Source organism: Spermophilus citellus (assembly GCF_964194105.1).
Source record: "Spermophilus citellus genome assembly, chromosome: 2".
Taxonomy (NCBI): domain Eukaryota; kingdom Metazoa; phylum Chordata; class Mammalia; order Rodentia; family Sciuridae; genus Spermophilus; species Spermophilus citellus.
The window spans coordinates 1,639,166-1,662,976 of NC_138183.1; the positions used below are offsets into that span (position 1 = coordinate 1,639,166).

The 23,811-nt window shown below is 56.5% G+C and overlaps 1 protein-coding gene across 3 annotated transcripts in view; it reads left to right on the top strand.

The window, feature by feature from the left end:
- QSOX2 (quiescin sulfhydryl oxidase 2) overlaps nucleotides 1–23,811 on the top strand; it is a 28,882-nt gene that overhangs the window by 2,043 nt on the left and 3,028 nt on the right. For 2 of the 3 annotated variants that reach the window (XR_014020503.1, XM_081280990.1), the window contains exons 2-11: nucleotides 7,436–7,536; nucleotides 9,243–9,291; nucleotides 9,886–9,991; nucleotides 10,210–10,300; nucleotides 12,059–12,204; nucleotides 13,760–13,894; nucleotides 14,041–14,170; nucleotides 17,298–17,420; nucleotides 18,549–18,699; nucleotides 22,071–22,259. Coding sequence is in view for 2 of the 3 variants with exons in the window: in XM_081280990.1 (XP_081137116.1) it covers nucleotides 7,436–7,536; nucleotides 9,243–9,291; nucleotides 9,886–9,991; nucleotides 10,210–10,300; nucleotides 12,059–12,204; nucleotides 13,760–13,894; nucleotides 14,041–14,170; nucleotides 17,298–17,420; nucleotides 18,549–18,699; nucleotides 22,071–22,259 (1,221 nt within the window). In the remaining variant the exon portion in view is untranslated. The remainder of the gene's footprint in view (nucleotides 1–7,435; nucleotides 7,537–9,242; nucleotides 9,292–9,885; nucleotides 9,992–10,209; nucleotides 10,301–12,058; nucleotides 12,205–13,759; nucleotides 13,895–14,040; nucleotides 14,171–17,297; nucleotides 17,421–18,548; nucleotides 18,700–22,070; nucleotides 22,260–23,811) is intronic. The other variant, XM_081280991.1, reaches the window with a different exon arrangement.

Genomic DNA, 23,811 nt, shown 5'->3' on the forward strand with positions numbered 1-23,811 from the left:
GGATTTGGTAGAATGCATGTTGTCAGACCCACCCAGCATCCTGTCAGCACCAGCCGGAGAGCTGGAGGATCACTGTTCCAAGAGGTATTGACCCTGCAAGACCCCCTGCAAGAATGGGCTTGTGGCCAGAGGTGGTTGTGCGCTCTCCCTTGTGCCTCAATGCATTGGACACTCTTGGGAGCACGCCTCACTGCCTTTGCTGAGAAGGGCAGCCACGCTCTGCTTGGCGAGCAGTTTAGCTTAGGAGAGGGTGCCCATTGCCCACGGCATCACGGTGCCCTGTCTGTGCTTCTGATCAGTCACCTGTGAACAGGGCCATCTGGCTAGTCCTCTTGGGCATGCAGACCTGTGTTGGGCTCCCTTCAAACAGCATCCACCTGGCTCCCCCCAGCATCCCTGGCAGGAGGTTGCCACAGGCAGGGAGCCCAAGCTAGAAGAGGGACTGTGCCTACCTGCCTCCTCCCCCTCACCCCTAGCTGGACAGGCAGGATGGGGAGGTGGTGGTCCATGGGGGGTGAAGCCTCTCCCAGCCCTCCTCTCAGTTTAGGAGCATCTTCATTTCCTCAGAAGAGTTAGGTTGAGCTTCATGGCTTTTCACTGGCTTTTTCAAGTTTCGAAAATAATTGTTTTTCCTGAGACAGTGGCTTAACAAACAAAAGGTCTATTGTTTTGTGGAGCTAAAGATTACTCCAGTATTTATGTGGACCTGGTTTAGGCCTGTTGCTTCTAAGTACTCTGCAAAATAAAACCCACTCTGTTCCTGAAAATCGTTTAGCTGTCATGGTTATCTTGGTCCATGATGCAAGCGGACACACCTGCACTTGGTGTGCCTCGGAAAATGGAGTAGGACAGGTGTGTGCCTTAGAGGCAGCATGTGTGGCCTTGGGGTCTGTCCCTGTCTCCTTATTTGGGAAAGCAGAGAGCTGGGGTAACAGGGCAGATCTGTTGTTGGCCCTAGAATTCTCAGTGAGGAATTTGGAGGGGAAATGAGACACTTCTAGAACTATCTTCTGAGAGAGTACTGATGCTCTCATGTCTAAGGTGACTGTACCCAAGGATGAGTGAGACTGAGTCACTGTGGTCACATGGCTGAGAACAGACTGGGACCTGGTCCCTGTGCGGGTGTCTCCAAGGCCTGTCAGCTTACTTCCTGTGACCCTGTAGAAGGGGGTAGGGATTGTGAGTGGAAGGCACAGGCTTTGTCACCTGGGGGTGGAGGAGGGTGCTCTGCTACTGTGGCCGCCAAGTGGCAGCCATGGCCTGTCTGCCTTTCCCAGGGTGCCCCTCTCTCCTGCTGGACCTGATTTTCTTGTCTCCCTGACCAGGATGGAGGCTTTTAGAGATGAATTAGACTACTGGGTGTTTCCCAGAAGGTCATTATCTGTCCCTGGAAAAAGGTAGAGAAGGACCTGGGAGGTAGAGGTGCAGGTGGCAGCTGGGGTGGACAAGTGGGTACCTCCGAGGCTGTGGGGTGCACCTGGACTCCGGAGGAGCAGGAGAGGGTAGAAAGAAGAGTGAAGCCAGGTTCTGGAGTGGCCCTCTCCTGTAGGCCCCAGTCAGAGCTGTGTGGCTGTTTTACAGTTAACCAGTGCAAGGTGCCAGCCAGGCCTCAGGAGGCCCTCCCTGAATCACTGTGGTGGTGTGCTATGGCCAGTGCTCACGTCGTTCATCACGTGAGGATGGTCCACCACGTGCTTCCAAGAGACTCACCACTGTGTAAAGCTGTGTTCAGTAGGGTGGCCCAGCCACAAACATTGCAGGGCCTTGTGTGGCATGGAGGGTGGGGGTGCTTCCATGGTAAGCAGGGATTGTTAACATCACCCTTAGGCACTCTTGAATGCTGAGGGCCATATCCAGTTTTGTTCTAAGAAAATGTCCAACTCTTGGGGATGAAGAGACCTTGGAGGGCTAGGGGGTATATCTCAGTCAGGTGTGTGACCTGGAGTGCCATAGGACCTGAGTTCGGTCCCCAGAACCCAAATAAGGAGAGCATGGAGACCAGGCCACCCTCAACCTGAGATGGAGTAGTGCACCTGGCTGTGTTCCCAAGCCAGCCCGTGGCAGCTGGTAGGTGCCTTGTGCTGGTCTCTGTTGGTGGCCTTAATCTCTGCCCAGGCTTTATGACTTGAGCTTGAGCTTATCCAAGACCTGTGCTCTGTTGGAAGGGGACCTGCACCCACTAAGAGTGTTCTCCATGTCTGGAACGTGGGCTTGGAAACCGTGACGGTGCCCTGACCGGTCAGGAGTGGGAGGAAGCCGTAGTAGAGCTCAGTGCTTCAGACAGCCCACCAGTCACAGTCGTTTAGACCTTGGAGGCTAATTAGTCTTTACTGTGATCATTTTCTAGAACTAATTGGTGCTTAACCATAAGTTGGACTTATATAGATTTTTTTCATTATAACAAGACAAGGAATGGCAAAGGCTTAATCCTGTTTGGTTCAGTAATAGAGCTAACAAGCAAGTTTGAACTGGGTTTTAGTCAGCTGTACATAGAAGCCACTTTTTTCACAAGTATTTTTAAGCCTAGAGTACTAACAGCCATGCTTGCCAGCGGGCCCGAGAAGCCAACGCTGCTTTGGGTCCCCCTTCCCTTTGAAAGCCTTAGATGCTGCCTGGGGAGAACAGCCTCCCTGTGCCTCCCAGCTGGTGCCCTTTAACCCCAGTGTTTAGGGGGGTGGTCCCATGCGTCCAGTGAAAGCAGGCAATTTGCATTCAGCTTCAGAGGTCCCCTCCTTTGTGTGTCCTCTTGACAGGTGGGAGCAGCAGAGAGGGGAGTGCATTGAAGGAGGCGCTACCCTGAGGCAGGACCTTTTCAGTAGCCTGTGTTTTGTGGGTGGAATAGGCAGTGAGATCTTTTGTGTCACTGTGAATACCGTCCATCTGCCAGGGCTTCCCAGTGACTGCTGGTGCCTCCTCAGTGCCACAGTGTAACTGTGTGTAACTGAAATTCTTCCGTCTGCTGCGTTACCAGCCCACCGGTTTTCAAAGACGGACAAAGGCCTCCTGAGGGCCCTGCCCCTTCAGCAGGACAGCCCTCATTTGGGTGGGAGGCAGTGTCTGGAGTGGCTCCACAGGTGACTTGTTGAGACAGGAATCTCAAGAGGCCGGGGCAGGTGGGGCTCCTGCAGTGGTGCAGCTGGACCATCCTCGGGGCCAGTGCATCTGCAGGCGGGGACATGGGCCTGTGTGAGTCCCTTGCCTACCTGAGTGTGCGCTGGTGTCCCTGCAGTGGCATGCAGGGCAGCAGGGACCAAGCGGGGGCTGCTGTTCTTTAGAGGGAGCAGCAAGTACTGTGCAGAAACAGAGTGACAAGGTAGCTGCAGGAATAAGCTGGCAGCGAGGGGCAGGGGGCCCTGGTGCCCGGGCTGGAGCGGCACATGGACTCCTGACCTCGTCTGCAGAGATGCACACGGCCTCTGTGCAGTGGGAAAGGACTCCATGGAGCCACAGGGCCTGGGCGCTCTCCTCCCCACGCCCTCTCCTCCCCACGCCCTCTCCTCCCCACGCCCACTCTCCCAGCAGCGCCTCAGAGCGCCTCGGGAGTCAGTGGAGAATGCCTGATGGGGGCGCTCTCTGCATTTGTGAGAAATGGCTTTTAAGGCTTTGGAAATCGCACCATGATGCTGTCATGGGAAGGGTTTAGAGAAGGGAGTTCTTCACTCCTGAAACCACTTGCCATGCACGGCTTTTGACCCTGTGGCACTGCAGCTTTGACTCTCCTCGCCACTGTGATGACAGCAGTGCGCTGGTCAAACTGTCACCTCTTCAGGTGTCACTTGGCTATCTTCCTCCTGCCTTGCTGGTCTCTCACCTAAAATGTCCTCCTTCTTTGGGATTCTGGTTGTCACTGGTAGGGCCACAGTTTCCCCAGCAGTACTGGTCGGCTGCAGGAGCTGATGAGAGTGTGCTGTCGCACCCTGTGCTGTTGGCCACCGCTCTCCATCTTTGTGTGCTGGCGCTGGGCCAGCACTTGTATGGCAGAACTTACCGGCCTTCCTGCATGCCAGCATGCATCTCTCAACCTGTCCCATCCCAGGCTCCTTGGCAAGTATATCTTACTTGATGTCACCATTTTACAGAGGAGCAGCTAAGGCACAGAGACTCTCAGAACCCAGTAAGTGGCAGGCCAGAAGGGGAAACTGAACAGTCTGGCTCTGGGGCAGGGGGTTGACCCGTCGGGTGGTGTCTGCAGAGTTGTGGGCCTGCAGTGCAGAGACTGGGCCAGACCTCACAGTAGGGACTGAGCTAGTGTGCAACCAGAAGGGACTCCTGGAGTGAGTGGCATCTCAGTGGGAGCCCAGCACGGGGGTGGTACAGGGTCCAGGCAGAGGCCCTGGGGACTGAGGATGTGGCATGATGAGACAGGAAGACTTGCCGTATGACCATAGGTGGAGGCTATGGTGGAGCTATGGTGCTCTCAGGCCCACGGGAATCCATGGGGTTAGGTCAAGGCCCCCTGGTCTCCATCTGCTGCTGCCCTTTCACACGCAGGTGCCCAGGAAGCACGGCGCACTCCTGAGCCGGTATGCTTGCTGTGCGTGGGCTCCACCTGCTCTTCCTTCACTTGTTGCCTTGTGTGGGCCAAGCATCTCCCCCATCCTGCCAGGGTGGTACGCCCTTAACACTGGACCACCTCCATGGAGAGGGTTGGGAAAGCAATGTTGATGGGCGGCACTGCCTGCACCTGTCTGCCTACGCTTCCTGGGTTGGAAGGCCCAGGGCTACGTTTCCAACAGCAAGAGAGCTGGGTCTGAAGCTCCCTGTCTCTTTCCTGGGTGTGTGGTGACATGGAGCTCAGTGTCCCCATCTACCAAGTTGGGGCCCTGACATTCCTATCGCAGTCTTGAAGGGGTGCTGCAGTGGGCAGTGTGGACAGTGGGATGTGATTGCTGAGCATGGTGGGGCTGGGGAGGTTGCTCTTGTGTTTTGGGCGGTGACCTCCAGTGGACAAGATGTATGAGGACACAGGAAGGGTCATAGGAACATGCTCTTATCGCTTGAGCACAAGTGTTGGGGTGCACGGAGCCTCTGTTTCTCGTGGACTTGGCTCTCGGCGCCAGGGGTTCAGGGGTTCTGCACTCCGGCTGTCAGGAGTTGAGTGAGGCGGAGCCCGGCCACACTTGGCTGGCTGGCCTGAGGGCCGTCAGAGCCAGCCGTGCCTGGCTGTGGCTTGGGCTGTGCAGCTCTGCCCACAGTGCTGGGTAAGCGGTCTGTACCTTGGGGGCCTGTGCTGAGCCGCCCTCTGTTGGCGACTCCAGGAAGGTAGAGCCATGTGGAGCACAGTGTAGGTGGCCAGCAGCGCTGGCGCACAGCACACATGTCCACAAGTGCGCAGGTTAGTAGGTGTTTTTAATGTTTGATTTATGAGTGACGTGTTTTGAGAAAAACCTGAGAAAATATAGACCCAAAACCTACCAAGATGTGCGTGTCCTGGGACGTGCCCCTCCCTCCCTGCTTCCGGGCGGGCTCAGGTGTTTCACACAGGAGTTTGTCATTAGGCCCTGGGTCCTTCATTCTCTTGTGCTTGGCGGTGGGAGGGCGCTTCTGTACCTTGGGTGGAGTGTGTCGTGGAAAGTTCCCAGTGAGCAGAGTGAGTGTCAGGTGCAGGCTGCAGAGCCAGGGTGGCCACCTTCACGTGCTCTGCCATCTGCTCCTCTGCTGCACTAGCTGGATGGGAGTATTTACTGTCCTTCCTCAGGTCTGTGCAAGGTGAGGCTCCAGGAAGATGTGACCTGCAATCAGGAGTTGCTGGGGTTCTCCAAGCATCATAGTGGCCTTGGGACATGACTTGTTTCTGTAGCCAACACAGCAGGAAGGTGTCTGGTCACCATTTGTGAAAAACATAACTGTGCTATTTATTTTTAGTCAAAGAGGGAAAAGGTATGTGTTGTAAGCAGGTGTGATATCTCATCTCCATGGGTGTTGGGGTGACTGCTGATGGCAGTCCCCTCCCACCCAGGCGTTAAGCACTGCCTCTGAAGCAGAGCAGAGCTGGCCCTCAGAGAAGATTGTGATGTGACATTAGCAGACAACAGGAATGGCCAGAACAGGCAGTGAGCCTCCATCCAGAAATCATGTGGCTTCCAGCAGCAGGTAGCACGAGGCTCCTTAGACTTGTCCACCTGCAGAGCCCTGGGTTTTCCTGCAGAGGCTACTCGCTGAGCACCAGTACCACATCCCAGGTCTGGACAGGAGCCCCACAGGGCCAGGCACCATGAAATGTGTGTGAGTCCATCCACCCAGAGAAAAGGCACCAGTCTATCAAAAAGGCCCCCATCAGAGAGTGCCGGGAGCCCTCATCCTGATGCTGGTGTTGGCAGGGAGGCCGGGCACTTCCCTGGTCACCACAGGCAGCTTTCTCTATGGATGTGTCCTGGCACCCGTCCCCACCCCCGAGTGAGAGGAGTGGGACAGGAGGCCTCCCTTTGTGGCCGTGGCCCTAATGAATCGGTGTACTTTGGTCATGGTCAGTAAGAAGGGAGAAGGCCAGGATCACTTGTCCCCATGCCAGGTGACAGGGTCAGGGGCCCAGTCAGCAAGATCAGAGAGTGGGAAGGCACAGGGCAGAGGTGGGGGTCTTCTGCCAGTGGGTGTGGGTGCTGTGATGTACACGTGGTCTGCCCGGACTGGAGGCAGCCTCCTTTACATCTCCATCAAGCCCACTTTGGGCGCAGAGGAGGCAACAGGGCCTGCTCATCCTGGCTGGGCCTGGGATGGTGTAAGGAGTGCGTGCTGTGCAGCATGTGCCAGGGTGTGGGCAGCATGCCCTGTGAAGAAAGAGCTTCCACTTCAGAGATGCGCGTGGGGAGGTGTGATGCGGAAACCTCACGCTCTGGGTGGTTCTAAAAGTGGGTGGGGATCCGGTGAAGCCAGAGTTGCATGAGCTGGTGATTGTTGATACTGAGATGAGGGACATGTGGGAGTTATATTTTTATCTTATTATTTGTGTGTTGGAAATTTTCCATAATTAATAAAACTTTAAAGGTTGAGAAAGGTATTTGGAGCAGCTCCATTTTCCTTCCCAGGACAGCAGAGGCATGCAGGGTTGCGGGAAGCCTTTGTGGTGGCTCGGTGCTTCCCTTAGCGCAGTGCCTGCTCTGTGCATGTGCCTTGGCTGCCCACACCCTTTCACATGCAGCGCTTGCCTGTCCCTCTGTTCCCTGCACATCTGTGTCAGGGTTCCACTGAACTAGGACACCTCCACGTGGGAAGCCACGGAGTGACTTGCCACTTCGGCAAGAATGTCTTCTCCCTCCGTCGTCAGGGAGGAAGCGTCTCCTCCCCAGGTGGATGCAGGAGGGGCTGCCTTGGTGACGTGGAGGCAGGCTTTGGACTGGTTTATCATGGCAGCTGACTCCCAGCTGTCATGCCCTCTGGGGTGGGGTGGTGAGCACAGAGCACCTGCCCTGCTGAGGGTCACACTCCTGCTTTTCAGATTGGGCTGCTGCCATCCGAGTGGCTGCGCTGGACTGCGCGGAGGAGAAGAACCAGGAGGTGTGCCGCACCTACGATGTCCACTTCTACCCCACCTTCCGGGTAAGCCCCGGGTGCCTGCGGGCTGCGTCCGGCCTGCCCTGTTCTCGGGCTTCTCACTTCTGGTCTGCAGTGATCTGGCTTGCTTCCCGAGACTCAGCAGTGGGGTCTCGGAGGCCTGCCGCTGGGCTGGGATGCCCCTGCCCACACACACAGAGGCCCTCTGCAGGCTGCACGGCCAGTGCTGCCCACCTGTTTGTGTATGTACTGTGGTCCTCGTGTCTCCTCCTCAGGGTATGGCAGCACCCACAGGGACACTGGCACCTTGCCCCCAGCTGTAGTCAGCCCTTGAAGGATGTTTGTCCCCGTGTTTTCCACCAGGGGGCAGACAGAGGTCACTACGGCCTGTTGAAAGCCCAGGCAGTGTCCATGAGTGCATGGGTGTGTGGCCATGTGCATGCACACAAATGCCATGTGGCACAATCACATGAACGTCCCTAAAAGATGTGGCGTCTGTGGGGATGGTTTCTAGGAGCTCCTGGTGCCAGTCCCTGGAGCCCAGAAATCCTGGCTGTTCTGTGTGGGGTGCTGTCTGAGTGCCCTCACTGGCCTGCTTGCTGCCTGGCTCTGGCCACTCTATTATCGGCCAGCGTTGTGCTGTATATCCTGCTTGGTTTCCAGGCTCAGGGACCACTGTGTCCTATGCTGCTTGTCCTGCTGCTTTTTGTCCCAGTCTGATGGCATCAAGATCTATTCTACTTGGTTTTTTCTCGTAACCTCATACACAGGTGATGTTGTGTTGCCTGTAGACGTCTGCCTGCCCGCCCGCCTCAGGACAGGGTTGAACCTGGAGCTCTGCCACTGAGCCCACCCAGCCCTCTTTATCTGAGGCAGGCCTTGCTGAGCAGCCCAGGCTGGCCCTTCCTCCCGAGTTGTGGTGCTGGGTGTCGCCGTGGTTTGCTGGACCTGATTACCTGGGACTGTGTGGCACTGGCCCTTGTGACTGGATCTGCAGGCTTTGCTGCTTCGAGCAGCACTGCTGTGACGAGGTCCCAGAGTGGGCCTGGGGGGCATCACAGGGCGGGGGGATTGGGGGTGTGCACAGCAGACCCCACAGAGCCAGCCCTTCCCTCACACCTTCACGCTCGCCCACAAACGGCGCACAGGGAAACTACTGGTTAGTCTCTCTTCCCTGGGGCCCTTGCGTGTCCCTGTCTGTGAGGAGGCTGCTTGTGCCATTGCATTGTCCTTTCCCTGGTGGTTACGGACGGAGGTCCTTTCATGTTCTCCACGCTGACCTTCCCGTCGTAGCACCGGGGTATCTGAACCTAGAGTGGACCTCATCTAGTTACTGCTTACTATGTCTTTGATGAAGAAAGTTCCTGATGCAGAGTCCTTTTCCTCTACTCAGATCCTGACTGCCACTCTCCCTCTACGTCCTCTGTGGATACGCCCCAGTTAGACATCTTAGGTGCCAGGAGTTGGGGGCGCTGCCCTTTATGACTCTGCCCTGTGGCTTTGACTTGCTTCCAGACCTCTGGGGCAGAACGTGAATGATGGGATCCTGATGGTGCTTACTGTAGCCTGCCCACAAACGTGGCAGGGAGCACTGGCTCCTGCAGGGCCAGGTGGACACGTGTCCTCAGGCAGTTCGACTTGCCAGAGGACTTGGCCGGGACCTCTGAAGGCACTGGTCACTTTGTTGTGTGTTAACATGAACATGGACCCCCGTGAGGCTGTTTCTTATTTGTTGTGTGTTTTTCCTCTAGTATTTTAAAGCATTCACAAAGGCGTTTACAACTGGAGAAAATTTTAAAGGTAAGGACACAGCACTGTATTCTTATCTCAGCCCGATGTCCAGGCCTGTCGGTCTCAGGGGTGTATGCCCACGGTGGGTTTGCACCAGCACTGCCTGTCCTTCCACTGAGGGGTCTGACCTTAGTTATTGCAGTGAGAGAATTTAATTTCGGCTTTGTCTTTCTTGGAAAAGTTCTTTCAAGTCCATTTTTTATTGAGAGGGTTTGGAGAAATGCACAGTGGACACGTGTGTGGCTACTGGGTTCCCAGGGGAGCCTGGCCAGGGGGGGTGCTCAAGTTACCCTTGTGGGGACCTGGCGACACCGGCACTCCCTGGGTGCAGAGGCGGCCTTGCCATGTCCACTGTGTGGGTGGGATCCAGGGGCCTGCCTTCCTCTCAGTGCCTGTTGTGAGATTCATCTGTTGTCACACGTCCATGAAGCGGTTCACACTCACTCACGGGCCCCATGGTCACCTGTGTATGAATCCACCTCTGCCTAAACCACACCTGGCAGTGTGCATCAGTGCGCCCACCAGGGTTACCTGGTATGGAGCCAGCGCTTGGTGGGCCAGATTTGCACAGATGTGGCTGTGATCAAGGTGTGCTTCTGGCAGGACCCGACAGAGAGCTGCGGACAGTCAGACAGACGATGATCGACTTTCTGCAGAACCACACAGAAGGCACCTGGCCTCCAGCCTGTCCACCTCTGGACCCTCTTCAGTGAGTAGCTCTATTAAAAGGGGGCACATGGGGCTTGGGGTGTCACTAGTGGCAGGGCACATGCTTAGCAAGTGGGAGGCCCTGTGCTGGATCCCCAACGTTTGCACAGTGAGTCAGTCACGGTCACGGTCATGTGCATGTCGCTGTGTGGAAGCAACGCGTGCCGGCAGCTTCCTGCGGCTCGGAGTGCTAAGAACCTGTGTTTTTCTCCCCGAAAGGCCCAGTGACGTCCTCTCCCTTTTCGACAGCCGTGGTGGCCATTATGTAGCTGTGGTGTTCGAGAGCAGTGGCTCCTACGTTGGACGAGAGGTACTGTGCCTGTGGGTGCTGCCGGCCTGCTCTGCGTGGACCCTGGTTGGGTTCATGGGTCGTGGGTCAAGTGCTCACAGTTGTGGAGTCCTGGTTGGAATTCAGCTGAGTGACCAGTCTGTGAGAAGAATGCTGGAACGGAGGGTTGCCCAGAGGGGCGTCTGGTGCCTCCTTCTTGAGGCCCTTCTCTCTTCTGCATCAGCCAATGTCTTCTTTGAGGAGTTCTGAACTCCCTACATTTTTGCCATATCCAGGATTCTTTTTATTTTTATTTATTTATTCATTTTTTTGTGTGGTGCTGGGGATTGAACCCAGGGTCTTATGCATGCTAGGCAAGCACTCTACCAACTGAGCTATATCCCCAGCCCACATCCAGGATTCTTAAAACCGTGTTTTTCTCAGGAAATCTTGTCATACTCAAATGTCACTTGTTTGGTTCCCAAGTCTTCACTTTGGCCAAATGTTCCTAAAACCAACAGGAATAGGCTGAGGGTCCCTTGGAGATGAGAGGGGATCCTGGCTACTGTGGTGCTCAGCACTGATACCGGGCTCCTCCTCCCTGCACTTGGCAGGTGACTCCAGCGGTCATCTGGGTAGCTCTAGGAGGCACAGGAACCAGCTTTGCCCCTGTTCGGCCCTGTGAGATGCAGGGGCAGGGAGGCTGCAGAGAGAGGTGTGGCCACTGTCTGTGGTACCTGGATGCCCTCCTGGTGCTTGACCAGCCCTCCCTCCAAGTTGGCTGGTGGTATCCTGCCGCCTTCTCCACAGTTGGCAGGGCTCGTGGTGGGGATGAGGACTGCCAGAGCCGTGTTCTGTCGGCTCCTCTGCTGGTTCCCAGGGCCTCCTTGCTCACCATGCTCTCAGGCAGTGCCTCATGCCCCCCGACTCACACACACAGAAAGAGAGTCTGTGTGGCACACTGTTCCCACCTTATCATCTTCAGGCTCAGCGGGCTCTGCCCACCAGGGAGGGGTGCCCACAGCACAGGTAGACGGGTGACTGCAGTTCCCCGAGTGAGGCTGCAGATGGTGCAGGGCACTTAGGGCACGCTCAGCTCACATATGGCCCCCACTCTTCCCAGAAGAGGCCGGTTTTGTCGACATCTAAGAGGAGTACAGCAGGCTCTGTGTGCCTGTGCAGGGGTTTTCTGGGCTCCGAGGTGCCACTCCTGTGGCCATGGTCTCTCTCCCACCGAGACCTGCTGTTGCAGGCAGAGCTGGACCCACACAGGTTGTTCATGGAAGGGTGGTCCAGAGCCTGCAGGCCTGTGGCTGGGCTGGAGGGAGTGTTGTTCCTGAGGGCCCTATTGCCCAGATAGGAGTGGGGACATGAGGCACCCACTCAATTAACATGTGCTTTGTGGAAGACACACTAGTTCCAAAGGGTCAAGTAGAAGTTTAGCAGTGAATGTCATCTTTGATTCTTCTGGATAGTTGCAAAACGGGATTGTAGCCTGCCCGTGGGCATTGTCCCATTGACTTGCTTAAGATGTGATGGCAATCGAGGTGTAAATGTGTCCTTGCTCCTGGGGGGATGAGTGCAGATGTGCCCCAGATGACGCTCTGGTGCTGTGGTGACTGTTGACAGCTGCCTGTCATATCTGCCTAGCTGTGTGCCCATTGCATGGTGCAAGTGGGTGGCACCCCAGCAGGGCCTCTGCTCTTGGGTCAAGGGTCACTTGTGGTTGGTCTACGCTTTGGGAGCTTTTCTGAGAAAATTGCTGTCCTCTGTGACAAGTGTGGTCTTGTCATCACACAGGTGATCTTAGACTTGATTCCGTATGAAAACGTCGTGGTGAGCAGAGCACTGGATGGGGACACAGCCTTCCTGGAGACCCTTGGCATTTCCTCCGTCCCCTCCTGTTACTTGATCTACCCAAATGGGTCTCGTGGATTAGTTAATGTGTAAGTGCTGTTGGTGTAAGGCGTGTTTGTGGTGTTCAGTGGGACCCAGGGAAGCTTATACCTTGCTGGATGGAGCCTGCAGGTCCACAGGACAGGGAGAGCCGGTGGCAAAGTCCTAGAGCCCTGGGTCTGGCGGTGCCTCCCGGGGTTTATTCTCATCCAGCTCCAGACTCCAGGGGGTTCATCCTCTGGGATGTTTCCTTGGGTTTCTAAGCAAACCCCAAGCCAAGCAAATGCCCACTGACCACCCCCCTGTGCCCCACCTTTACCCTGCTCCTGGCTCTAGACTGGTCTGGCTGTGGCCGTGAGCACAGGTGCCCCCTCTGCAGAGTGAGCATGTGGGTGACTGCAGGTTCCAGCTCCTCGAGGAAGGCACCAGAGGCCCTGGTGGACCTGCTCTGAGTGTCGGTGTGCCTGGCGCCCCAGAGACAGGGTTGAGTGAAGTCAACTGCCAGAGTGAAGCAGCAGCTGGACAGAGGGTCGGGAGGCTGCGGGAGGAAGCCTAGGCTGCCCTGTGGTGCACGGGTCCCCTGCCCTGGGGAACATCAACAGCCACTAGCCTGAAGGCCCCTGGGGCCAGGGGTGTCCCAGCCTGTGCTGAGATGGCCCCATCTATCCAATAGTTTCTGGTTGGTCACCACGTCCAGGTACCTCTGATTGCCAAGGACATGACAGAAGAAGGCAGCCCACGTTCCCTGCCCCCATGGGCTTTGTCTTACATCTTCAAAGGTCAGCAGGCAGGAGGGCCCTGCCCAGAAGCCCCACGTATACCTTGGGCATGTATCTGTCCTCAAACAAAGAAGAAAATTTAGAACTCGAAAGTCTTCCCATTTGTCCAGATGGGCTCCAAGCCCCTGGGAAGCCCAGCCATGTCAGAGACTCCATGGCAGACCTGCTCCCACAACGGCTGCTGGTCCTGGGGGCAGATATTTGTGTGGCTTCATGTCACATGTAGAGCCTCTTATCACAGAATCACATTGGCACTTGTACAAATAGTGCTCCTGCTTTCCTTTTGGAAACTCTAAGCCGCTCTGCCTGCCCCTGATGAATCCTGAGCTGCGGAGGATGTGCCGGGCGGCTTCCACCATATGCCAGAAGTGTGCTCGCCACACCATGCAGTGGCTGGCCCCGCAGAGCTCAGGGGCTGATGGCCCCTTGGGCCTGGCTCCAGATGCCCGCCAGTTGGCAGATTGTGGGCATGTCGGTGAGACCCAGGCGTATCTGAAATGAGTCGGGATAAAGCTGATCTTGGCAGATGCTCAAAGCAGCTTTACGAGCATCTTAAGGTCCCACTGAGCACGATGAGCCCTCGTCCTCCTGCAGCTGCACCTCGGCGGTGGTCTGCACACCGCCTCTCGTCTCCTCTCAGGTGGGAGGGCAGCCTGAGGGCCCCTGAGGCTCTGCCCGCTGCTCCTGGTCCCCAGCCCCAGTGAGTGCCCAGAGTTGACAGTGGGGTTGGGGAGGCCGGAGAGCACAGCCCTCAACCCCAGGTGGACAGGCCAGGGAGGCAGCACCTGGCCCAGTGTCCTCACCTCTCCCCTCTCCTTCCTCACAGCGCAAAGCCTCTCCGGTCGTTTTTCTCCTCTTATTTGAAGTCATTGCCGGATGTGAGGAAAAAATCGCTTTTCTTGCCTGAAAAACCAAACAAAGCAGAGAATTCAGAGGTGGTGGTTTGGAGAGAGTTCGACAGGCAAGTGTTCCTGCCAAAGCCATGGGTGGGCCGGTGGGGAAGGCTACTTGGATGCCTCCCCACTGCTGGCCCCACAGGAAGCCTCCGGGGGTCAGGGTGGGGTCAAGGAAAGGAAGGATCGGACCTGACTCTGTGCTCCATTCCAGGGCGAAGCTGTACATGGCGGACCTGGAGTCCTGCCTGCACTACCTGCTCAGGGTAGAGCTGGCTGCCCACAAGTCGCTAGCTGGCGCCCAGCTGAAGACACTCAGGGACTTCGTGACTGTCGTCTCCAAGGTGCGGGCATCAGGCTCTGCAGCAGGTGGTGCTGAGGGCTCTCGTCTGTTGGCCTGGGTCGGCTGCCTCCCACCTTCCTCTCCATAGCCCAGCCTGCCCTTCCGCTCCTAGTCGCCCTTCGTGTGCTCGGTGCAGGCCCTGGGACGCCGTCCAGGCTTGGGGGGAGTGGGGGTATGAGCCTGTCTGAAAGGTTGGGCTCTGGCTTCCTGGAGCTGGGACAGCGGGGGCCGTGGAGCCCCCTCAGCCCTGACTAGACTGGGGCTCTCTGGGCTCTGGAGCAGGCGGTGGAGAGGGTGTGAGGGAGAAGCAGCAGGTGGGCTGTGTAGTTGCAGGCAAGGAGTCTTCTCCTAGGCCAGGCTCTGGGAGGTGCCTGGGTACTGTGCTTGAGCCATCCCTGCCTGACACAGGGTCTGAAACCCCTGCGGGGTCACCAGGGAGATGAGAGCCCTGCCTGGTGGAGCTGGGTCTGCTGGGCAAGGTTCAGTCTGCAAGGGCCCATCCTGGGAGGGGGCTGGGAGGCCACACTGTCTGGAGTTCAGAGGAGGGGACTCGTCTCCAGGTGTGGGGTGGTGGCTGAGCCAGGCTGTGTGGCAAGGTGGGGTGGGGGTGCTGAGGCAGGAGCGTACTGCATGGCCAGACCCAGGCTGACAGGAGCCTCCAGAGGGCTGGGGGAGGGGGCTGGGGGGGAGGTGCTGAGCTGGGGTCACACGGCTCCCTTGAGGAGTCCTGCTGAGGGTGCAGGGGCTTCTAAGGAGGAGTCAGGACAGCATTCTGCTGTTCAGAGCTTGGCCTACGGGTGGCCCTGGTCCATAGTGCCTCTGAGGTGGGCCGATGGCCCTCCATCCCGAGCCCTGGTGGAGGAGGCAGGTGCTCCTGTGTTGGTGTGTGGGACACGTGAGAGGTGTCTCAGGGAGCCTCCTGCCAAGAACTTGGCTCTATGGTTGGGAGCCAGTGGCTTGTTGGTTTGGGGGCCAAGAGACTTGTGTGGGCCGGCTGGGACCACAGCCTTCCCCTCCCTGGGGACCAGTCTGAGCCTTCCTTTTCCTGGCCTTAGTGCCCTGGGAGCCTGACTTACAGCCTCTACTCTCTGACCTCAGAGGCCATCCTTACCTCAAGCCTGTCCCCCTACACCTGGCCCCTGCTGCTGTCACAGGTATAGTCCAGATCCAGTGTCCCCATTACTGTCTGCAGGACTAGGATCCAGATCTGATAGGACTTTTCTTGCCAATAGTAAGGTCCCCAAAGGAGCAATTTATATTCCAGCCTTGGGATAGTCAACATTTACATGTGTAGTATGATTTTTGAAAAATGAAGGAAATACAACTTATAATTAAAAAAAAAAAAAAAAAGAGTCCTGGGGCTGGTGCTGGGACTCAGTGGTAGAGCACTTGCCTCGTAAGCATGAGGCCCTGGGTTCAATCCTCAGCACCACATAAAAATAAATAAGTAAAATAAAGGTATTGTGTCCATCTACAACTGAAAAAATCTTTTAAAAAATAACGAGTCCTGTGATACATTTGCAATAGTGGGATTGAACCTAGGTGCTTCAGCACTGAGGGAAACCCCAGCCCTTTTTATTTTCACGTATCTTTTGCCTCAGCCGGCCCCATCTCTGGGAGTTCAGGCTTGCCACTCCACGCCCTGCTTGAGAATTGCTTGGATGGCTGCTGACCCCACCGTGCCATTCAGGGATGAGGAAGCTGGCTGGGGTGGGTCCTTGGCGGCAGCGCCCGGCCAGCCTGTCCATCAGTGCCTTCCCGTGGCCGCCACCGAGGGCTTTCTCTGCGTTTCCTCCTCCTCCTCCTGGGATGGGCTTCCTCTCTGCAGCTCCTCCTCTCCCACGTACCAGCTGGCCGGAGTGCTTCTGGCTTGACACACCTTTGGAAGTCAAGATAATAAATCATTCTTAATTTTTCTAAACTTTTTTTAAATGTCAAAAAATAAACAATTTAGGTAAGTTGATAAACGTCTATAGACAATTTTTTCACTGTGTTGGAATGTGATGTTGGTGGTCTGCCTGTGACATTCAGCTGGGTTTTTTAGTCTTTGGCAGCCTTACTTTGCACATGCACTAAGAGGATGTCCACATCCAAGTTCTTTTATTTTTATTTTTAATTCTAGTCAGTTATCCATGACAGCAGAAGGCGTTTCAGTTCATCTTACACCAACGGAGCACAACTTTTTGTTTCTCGGGTCGTACAGGATGCAGAGTCGCCCCACGTGTGCAGTCATACGTGCACCTAGGGAGATGATGTCCATCTCATTCCACCATCTTCCCTACCCCACGCCCCCCTCCTTGTCCAGAGCTCCTCGTCTCCCCACGTGCACTCCATCCTGGATCAGCCCCCCTTACCAGAGAGGACATTCTGCCTTTGGTGTTTGGGGCTTGCCTTACCTCGCTTGGCATTCTATTCTCCACCTCCACCGTTGACCAGCAGATGCCATGATCTGTTCTCTCTTCATGCCGAGTCCTGTTCTGTTGTGTATATAGAGCTCAGTTTCTTATCCGTTCATCGACTGAAGGGCCTCTAGGTTGGCTCCGCAGTTTACAATTGTTCTTTATCAAAGGAGTACAGAACACCAGGTTAGCTCAGTGCTTCTCTAGGCTCCAGTGACAACTCAGCATCACCCACCGGGACAGGTCATTGTTCCCAGACACCTTGTCGAGGCAGTCGGGCAGACACAGCAGGAAGGGGCTTGTGGGGTCAGGCTACAGTTAGAGGAACCTTCAGCAGGGCCAACAAGCCCTTGACAATTTGGTAATGAGTCAAACTGTCACCATGGTCTGTCATCATGAATTGACACCTGGTGTGAGCCAGCATGGGGGCCAGGTGGGTGAAGTCCATAGGACAGGCTGGGTAGGGAGCTGGTGGGACATCTCTGTCCCACAGACTCCCACCCCTGCCCCTTCTGCCCAGGACCTCTAGTTTCTCACAAACTCCTCATTCCAGTTTAACCCTCAAATAGATGGAGCCATTTCCCTGGAGAGCTACGCAGGGCAGACTGTCAGGCCAAGCTCGGTCCTGTCCTGCAGACTGCGCCACCTGCATCCCAGACCTGGCCCCGGAAGCACTCGGGGCTGGGCAGCACTCTTCCCACAGGCTCTTATGGGTCCTTTCTTGCTCAGCTGTTCCCCGGCCGACCACCTGTCAGGAAGCTGCTGGAGATGCTTCAGGAATGGCTGGCCAGCCTTCCCCTGGACAGGATCCCCTACAGTGCCGTCCTTGACCTGGTCAACAATGAGATGCGGGTGAGTCCAGACCCCTGCCAGGGCTCAGGGTACCCCGGGCACTGCAGTTGTCCTGCTCACCAGCACACTTCCTCCTTCCTGCCCAGGGCTTGGGACCCAGAGCCTGCCACTGGCGGGAGGAGAACCACACCGGCCTGTGGGTGGTCCCCTGGGACCTTGCTGTCCACAGTGTCAGAGCCCTATTTCCGTGACAACTGCATGTCTCCTGTGTGGTGCTGGCAAGTCATGCTGAAGTTGTCACTTTAAGGACCCTTCATCACAAGTGCACTGTGACATCCTGTGGAGATGGCAGCCGTGTGGCACAGGGCTTGTTTTTCTTTTGTTTGTTTCAACTTCAGTAAACTCCTGTAAATTCTACACCTACAGCCAGGCATCAGTGAGTGGGCAGCCCACTGGCCTCCAGGCCAGGTGCCTGCAGGTGCGGCCTTCCCTCTGCAAGCCTGAGCAGCGGCTCCTGGCCCCAGAGGTTCAAGGGCAGGAAGTCACCCAGCCCCTCTGTCCTCACCTCCCTGACATCAGCCAGCCCTGTCCTTGTGCTGTGTGCACCCCTGCTGCGGGTGTTGGCCCCCCGCCACGTGCCGTCGTGTCTCGAGAATGAGTGCTGTGCTTCTGCCTCTGTCCTTCTCCAATCTTTGGGTGCAGCGGTGTCCTCCAGAATGGAACTGGGAGCTCTGGTTGCCCCTTGGCTGAGTGCAGGGCCTGCGTCCCCGCAGCCAGTGCTGCGTGCCTGTGAGCCGTGCTGCACGTTAGGCCGCCATTGGCTCTGGAAGGCGAGACGCCTTGCCCTTTTGGCTGCTGGTAGATGTTGGTGGGTTTTACTCGCAGTGTCTTCGTCACAGCTGACCCTAACTGAAGAGGAAACGTGGCGTCTTCTGTTTGATGCTGCTGACTTATCAAGGGAGAGGACGCTCCCTCTGTCCTATGACAAAAAGGAAAAGGCCACCTCCCATATCTTAAGACCCTTTAGTAGGTAGGCATTCGGCCCTCAGGGTGAAGTTCAAGTACTGAATGAGACCACAGCGCAGATGTTTGCAGGTAGGACAGCCGACCGGTGCCGCTCTTGTGGACTGGCTTCAGCAGCTGTGGCAACAATTGTTTCTCATTCTTTACATCATTTTTCTTCCCCAGATTTCTGGAATCTTCCTTACCAACCATGTGAAGTGGGTAGGATGTCAAGGAAGCCGCCCAGAGTTGAGGGGCTACCCGTGTTCGCTCTGGAAGCTGTTCCACACTCTGACTGTGCAGGCTTCTACCCATCCAGAAGCACTGGTGGGCACAGGTAAACCGCCCCCTGGGCTGCGGTGGTGGCTGGTTGGTGGCCTGATGCATCAACCGTGCTGTGCACTGGGGAAGCCAGAAGCATCAGGGTTACTTTAGCTACCTGTGAGGCAGCTCATCATCTGGGTGCCTAGGGCCCACACAGAGGAGGCAGATGTGACATTTTCTCAGAATGCACACGTGACGGCACCCACCCATGAGCCTGAGTCCCCTCGTGAACTTACAAGCCCATGCATGGCAGACCTGCAGGGAAGAAATGGGAGGCAGAGCCTGCTGGCCAGGGGTTTCTTTCTTGTTTTTTGGTAGTGCTGGGGATTGAACCCAGGGCCTTGTGCTTGTGAGGTAAGCACTTTACCAACTGAACTACATCCCCAGCCCCCTGGCCAGGGATTTCTCTGCAGTGTGTGCTCAGAAAAAAACAGGAAGGTCAGCAAAACCTTTTGGAGGGGCATATTAGTTATTAATTTGGGGGTCCTAACAAATCGCCCCCAAATTTAGCAACTTAAACCAGCCTCCCTTTATCGTCTCAGTTTCAAGGGGTCAGGAACCTGGGTGTGGCTTAACTTGGGTCCTCTGCTTGAGGCTTCTGAGGCCCCACTGGGGAGAGACCGCTCACTGCCTCTTGGGCACCTCCTTGCCATCCTCCCCGGGCTCTTGCCATGCCTACAAGCTCTGCTCCCTGTCCCACCCCGTGGGCCAACCCACCACAGCCTCTGGCTCTGAGGGAGCCCTGGGAGAGGCAGCATGTCTCTGGCAACACTTCTTCTTTTCTACCATCTTCTGGTCATTGCAAGTGAGTTGGTGGGTCACCTACTCCCTGGAGAGTGTTCTGTGAGGCCCCAGATTGCAGGCAGCAGGCACCAGGGGCCATCCCAGAGGCTACCTGCTACGAGGTTAAAAACTGTAGGAAGGGGCTGGGGCTGGGGCTCAGCAGTAGCACACTTGCCTGGCTTGTGTGAGGCCCTGGGTTTGATTCTCAGCACCACATATAAATAAATAAAATAAAGGTCTATCAACAACTAAAAACAAAACAAAAACCATAGGAAGTTGAGTTTGATAGTCCAGTTGTTACAAACTGCTAGCTCAACCCTGCCATGAACCCCTCTGGTGGGACGCGCCTGGACGCAGGACTCCCCTGTGCTAGGGCACTGTGTTTGCTTCCCCGTGAGCCTGGTGCAGTCGTGGGGTGGCTGCCCTCTCGGCTGCCTTTCCAGGCCACTGACGCTCGCTCTAAGCCCAGTGGTGGCTGGACTTGGGGCCCTGCCTAGTGCCCAGTGCTGAGCTGTGGAACACCTTGCCTCTGTTTGCCCGAAGTGTGTTGGGTCTGCAGCTTGGTCTGGGCGCGACTGGGCAGTTCTTCTGTCAGTGAGGAGGGTCTCACCCCTGTAGCTATGGTCATCTGGGGGCAGCTGGAATCCAAGGAGCCTTGGAGTGGCTGTACTCCTGCAGGCCAGCTCCGGCCTCCTCCAGGTGGCATCCTGGCCAGGAAGGCCCAGAGCTGGGCCAGGAGCACCGCTGGTGCAGCCAGACAGAGGGCTGGGAACAGCGTCTGCCTGTTCCTAGGAGCAGGAGCCAGGCCACGTTGTCAGGACCATGTCCAGGAACGAGGCACCACCAGGCTGTCTGGATGCACCCACACTGACCTCCCCAGGGACACCGTGCAGTGCTGCTGCTGGGGTGTGGTCTTACCTGCACATTCCTTTAGGGACCAGAAAGTAGGAGGGTGTTTCTGGGGAACCTCAGGAGCCACCCAGATGTTGGAATCAGAGTGGTGTGCTCTGTGACTTGAGGCCCTTCACACCCAGGCTGCACCCCTGGGTGGGGTGTTCTGGTGAGAGAAGGGGGCTCGTGCCAGCACCCGTCCTCCCACTGTCACACCAGAGCACTGTGGAGTGTGACGGCCAGGGCGCAGGCCCTCGGGTGCTGGGGCACAAAGCTGACGCCTGAGGGGTGGGCTGTAGAGGCAGCAGCGCAGCCACAGCCGCCCTCCTGCCTGAGCTCAAGTGTCTCCGAGGAGGAGCTCTCCGCAGAGGGAATTGGGTCAGACGAGGCGTGGGATTAAGTCTTGGAGGTTTTCTTCCCTTATTGCACGTTTAAACCCATCCACTAAAGCGCCAGCCGAGCGCTCTAATCCTCCCCAGGTAGAGGTTTATGGTTCTTGTCCACTTTAAAGATTAGGGTCCTCGAACGTGCAGCCGTCTGCAGGGAGAGGAGGGGGATTACCCTGATGTGAGGCAGATGTCTGGAGAGCTCCCGGCAGGGAGTGGGGGCCAGACGGGCCAGGTCACAGGGCACTGCCTGGATGCCATGAGCATGCCCAGAGCCAGCGGGCTGAATTCTGCCTTTTCAGAGTGAAACAAACAAGGGTCTTGGTCTGAGACCCTGACTGCAAAGGCCTAGACCCAGGAGCCTGCAGTCCTCGAGAGGTGGACACCTAGGTCAGGCTTATGGACAGTTGTCCTCCACAGGGACTGCAGACGCCATGTGGGCCTGCTGTGGTGGAGAGGGACTCCTTCCCCCAAGCACATCTTTTTGGTGATCGTTTTTGCCACGTGGCTTTCGATGCTGACGTGCGTGCGGCCAGCTTTAATCCTGTTCCCTTATTTGCACGCTCGTCTGAGCGGAGCTGCTGGCCGCCCCGTCCCCACGCCTGGGCTTCCGGTTGCTCCCTTCTGCCCCCGGGCTGGGGCTGCCTGTAGAGGTGTTTGTTGCTCCTTCTCAGTGTCCCCACTGAGCTGTACCTGTCCCGTCCTGTGCCATTAGCCATGGCCATGGGTACTGGGCTGTTTCCCTGTGGAACCACTGCTCCGCCGGGAGGCTCAGCCTCACCAACCTGCCTGCCCTTGACCACCACTTCTCAGGAAGGTCGTCCTCAGCAGGGCGAGTCCTGAGGCTCTGTGCTCCTGGGTGGGTTTCTGCCGATGTGGTAGGGCACCCAGTACTGCAGGGGGCGGGCTAAAGGAGGGAGGCTAGCAGGCAAGGGGGCCTGTGCCGCCTATCGCTCTCTGGGTCCTGAGCTTGGCCAAGGGCAGAGGCAGCTGACAGCCTGGTTGTGGGGTGTTAGCACAGCCTTCTAAAGGGCTGTGGCGTTTGTGGCACTGAGTACTCGTGGTTGGTCCCCCTTGCTACCAGCACACAACTCAGGACTCCATGCCAATGAGGTGTCCCCTTTGAGGTGTGGGCACCATCGTCCTCATGCCCTTGCGAGGCCTTGTGCACCTTTTGGGACACCAGGGTATCTGGGGAAGTTGTGGCCCCTAGTTTGTGTCCTTAGTCTCCATGGGGACTCAAAGCTGGCCTGCATTGCCTCAGGCACGAGGCTGAGCAGTGACCTGTTGGCCTGGGGCACCAGTGGCTCTTGTTCCCTTGTAGGTTTTGAAGATGACCCCCAGGCCGTGCTGCAGACCCTGAGGAGGTACATTCAGACCTTCTTTGGGTGCAAGGAATGTGGCGAACATTTCGAGGCAATGGCTAAAGAGTCCATGGATTCCGTGAAAACGCTGGACCAAGCTGTGCTCTGGCTCTGGAGCCGGCACAACGCAGTCAACAGCCGCCTGGCCGGTGGGTGTTCCTGGCCCTGGGACAGCTCTGTGGGCCTGGTCGGGCGGGCAGCATGGGTGAGGCATATGTTGGGGACAGCCAGGTCTGCAGGCCTCCAGGTCCCAAGCTGTCTAGCTTGTCCTCTCACTCTGGGGTACATGGTCCTCATGAAGGTGGACAGAGACTGATATGGCTCTCTCTCTTGCGTCACACCCTTCTCCAAGTAATTTTGACACTAGAAAATTAAGGATGTGATTAATTTTTATAAGGAATTTTAGTATCTTTAAAATCTGTTCTCAGACTGTAAGCCAAACCTCTCAGAGTAGTTTTATTTAAACTAAATAGGGCACAGGCAATTTCTCAGAGTTAAGTAATTCAGACTTCCAAAATCAATGGCAGATTAGAATTAGGCTTAAAAATAATTCCACTGAAAAATGAATTTAATAGAGATGAATAGAAAATGCTGCTGAACTCTTGGTGCTCACTTAATCCACTGTGTCATAAAAACACGTTACAACTGGAGCACTAAAGAAAATTGGTTCTTCTTTGCACTGAGGGCTGCGGGCGCCTTTGCGTCCCTGGGATTTGCTCCCTCCCTGTCAGCTCTGCTTCGAGGTGAGCCTCGAAGGCCACAGGGGGCTCTCTCCACACCCAGCGCCTCTTGGGCCTCTCCCTCCTCCCCATAGAGGTCTCTGGTCATCTGGGCGCTCAGCTCTGAGGCGTCCGGAGCAAGATGCCAATTGGGGCTGCCCTGTCCAGGAGCCCTGCTGTCAGCCTGTTCCCATCAGCCAGCTGCGGTGGGGGTCCCTTGGCCTATGTGGTGGGGCCACTCCTGAGGCTCCATGCATTGCTCTCTGTCCCCCTTCCAGCCTGAGAGGCCCTCAGGGGTCTGGCCTAGTCTCCTGTCCAGCATCAGCTCTGACTCTGCAGCACTTGGTGTATCTCTGTGCATGACCACCCTCAAGTCCCACTAGGTGGCCTCTCCTGGGGTGTGCAGACTAGCCTTTGCCTTGTCCTCTCCTGGCTCTGTGTCCAGCACATGGCACACAGCAAGCAGGATAGGTGTCATCAGCACCACGGAGGCTTGTCTGGGAGCTTTGTTGGTTCTGCAGGGGAGCTGGGCCGGACCCTGCAGCCAGGTTAGCATTATTACCAGGGGAACCCTAGCTCACACCTGGGTGCAGGGCATCCCTGATCTCAGGTCACACAGGCAGGTGTTGCTGAGTCCCCTGCTGGCAGGAGCCTCCCTGTGGCCCTTTGTCAGGCTTTCGATCAGAGGAATGAAGAAGGGAGAAATCCCAGGGGAGGGCAGGAGTCAGGCCTCAGGCAAGGCTGCTGGGAGAGGGTGGAGAGCCTTTCTGAGGGCAGCTGAGCAGCCACGTCCACACTCAGAAGGAAGTGCTCAGGCAAGTGTGCAAAGCTGTATGTGGACGTCCGTGGCAGAGGTGCTTGCCTGGCTGTTCACTGGGAAGTGTGATGGAATGAACAGTAGGGCTGTGGCAGGAGACCCTGCTTGGGGTAGGTTTGTGTTCAGGAGCAGGAAGCCAGTTGCAGCTGAGCGGCACCACAGTAG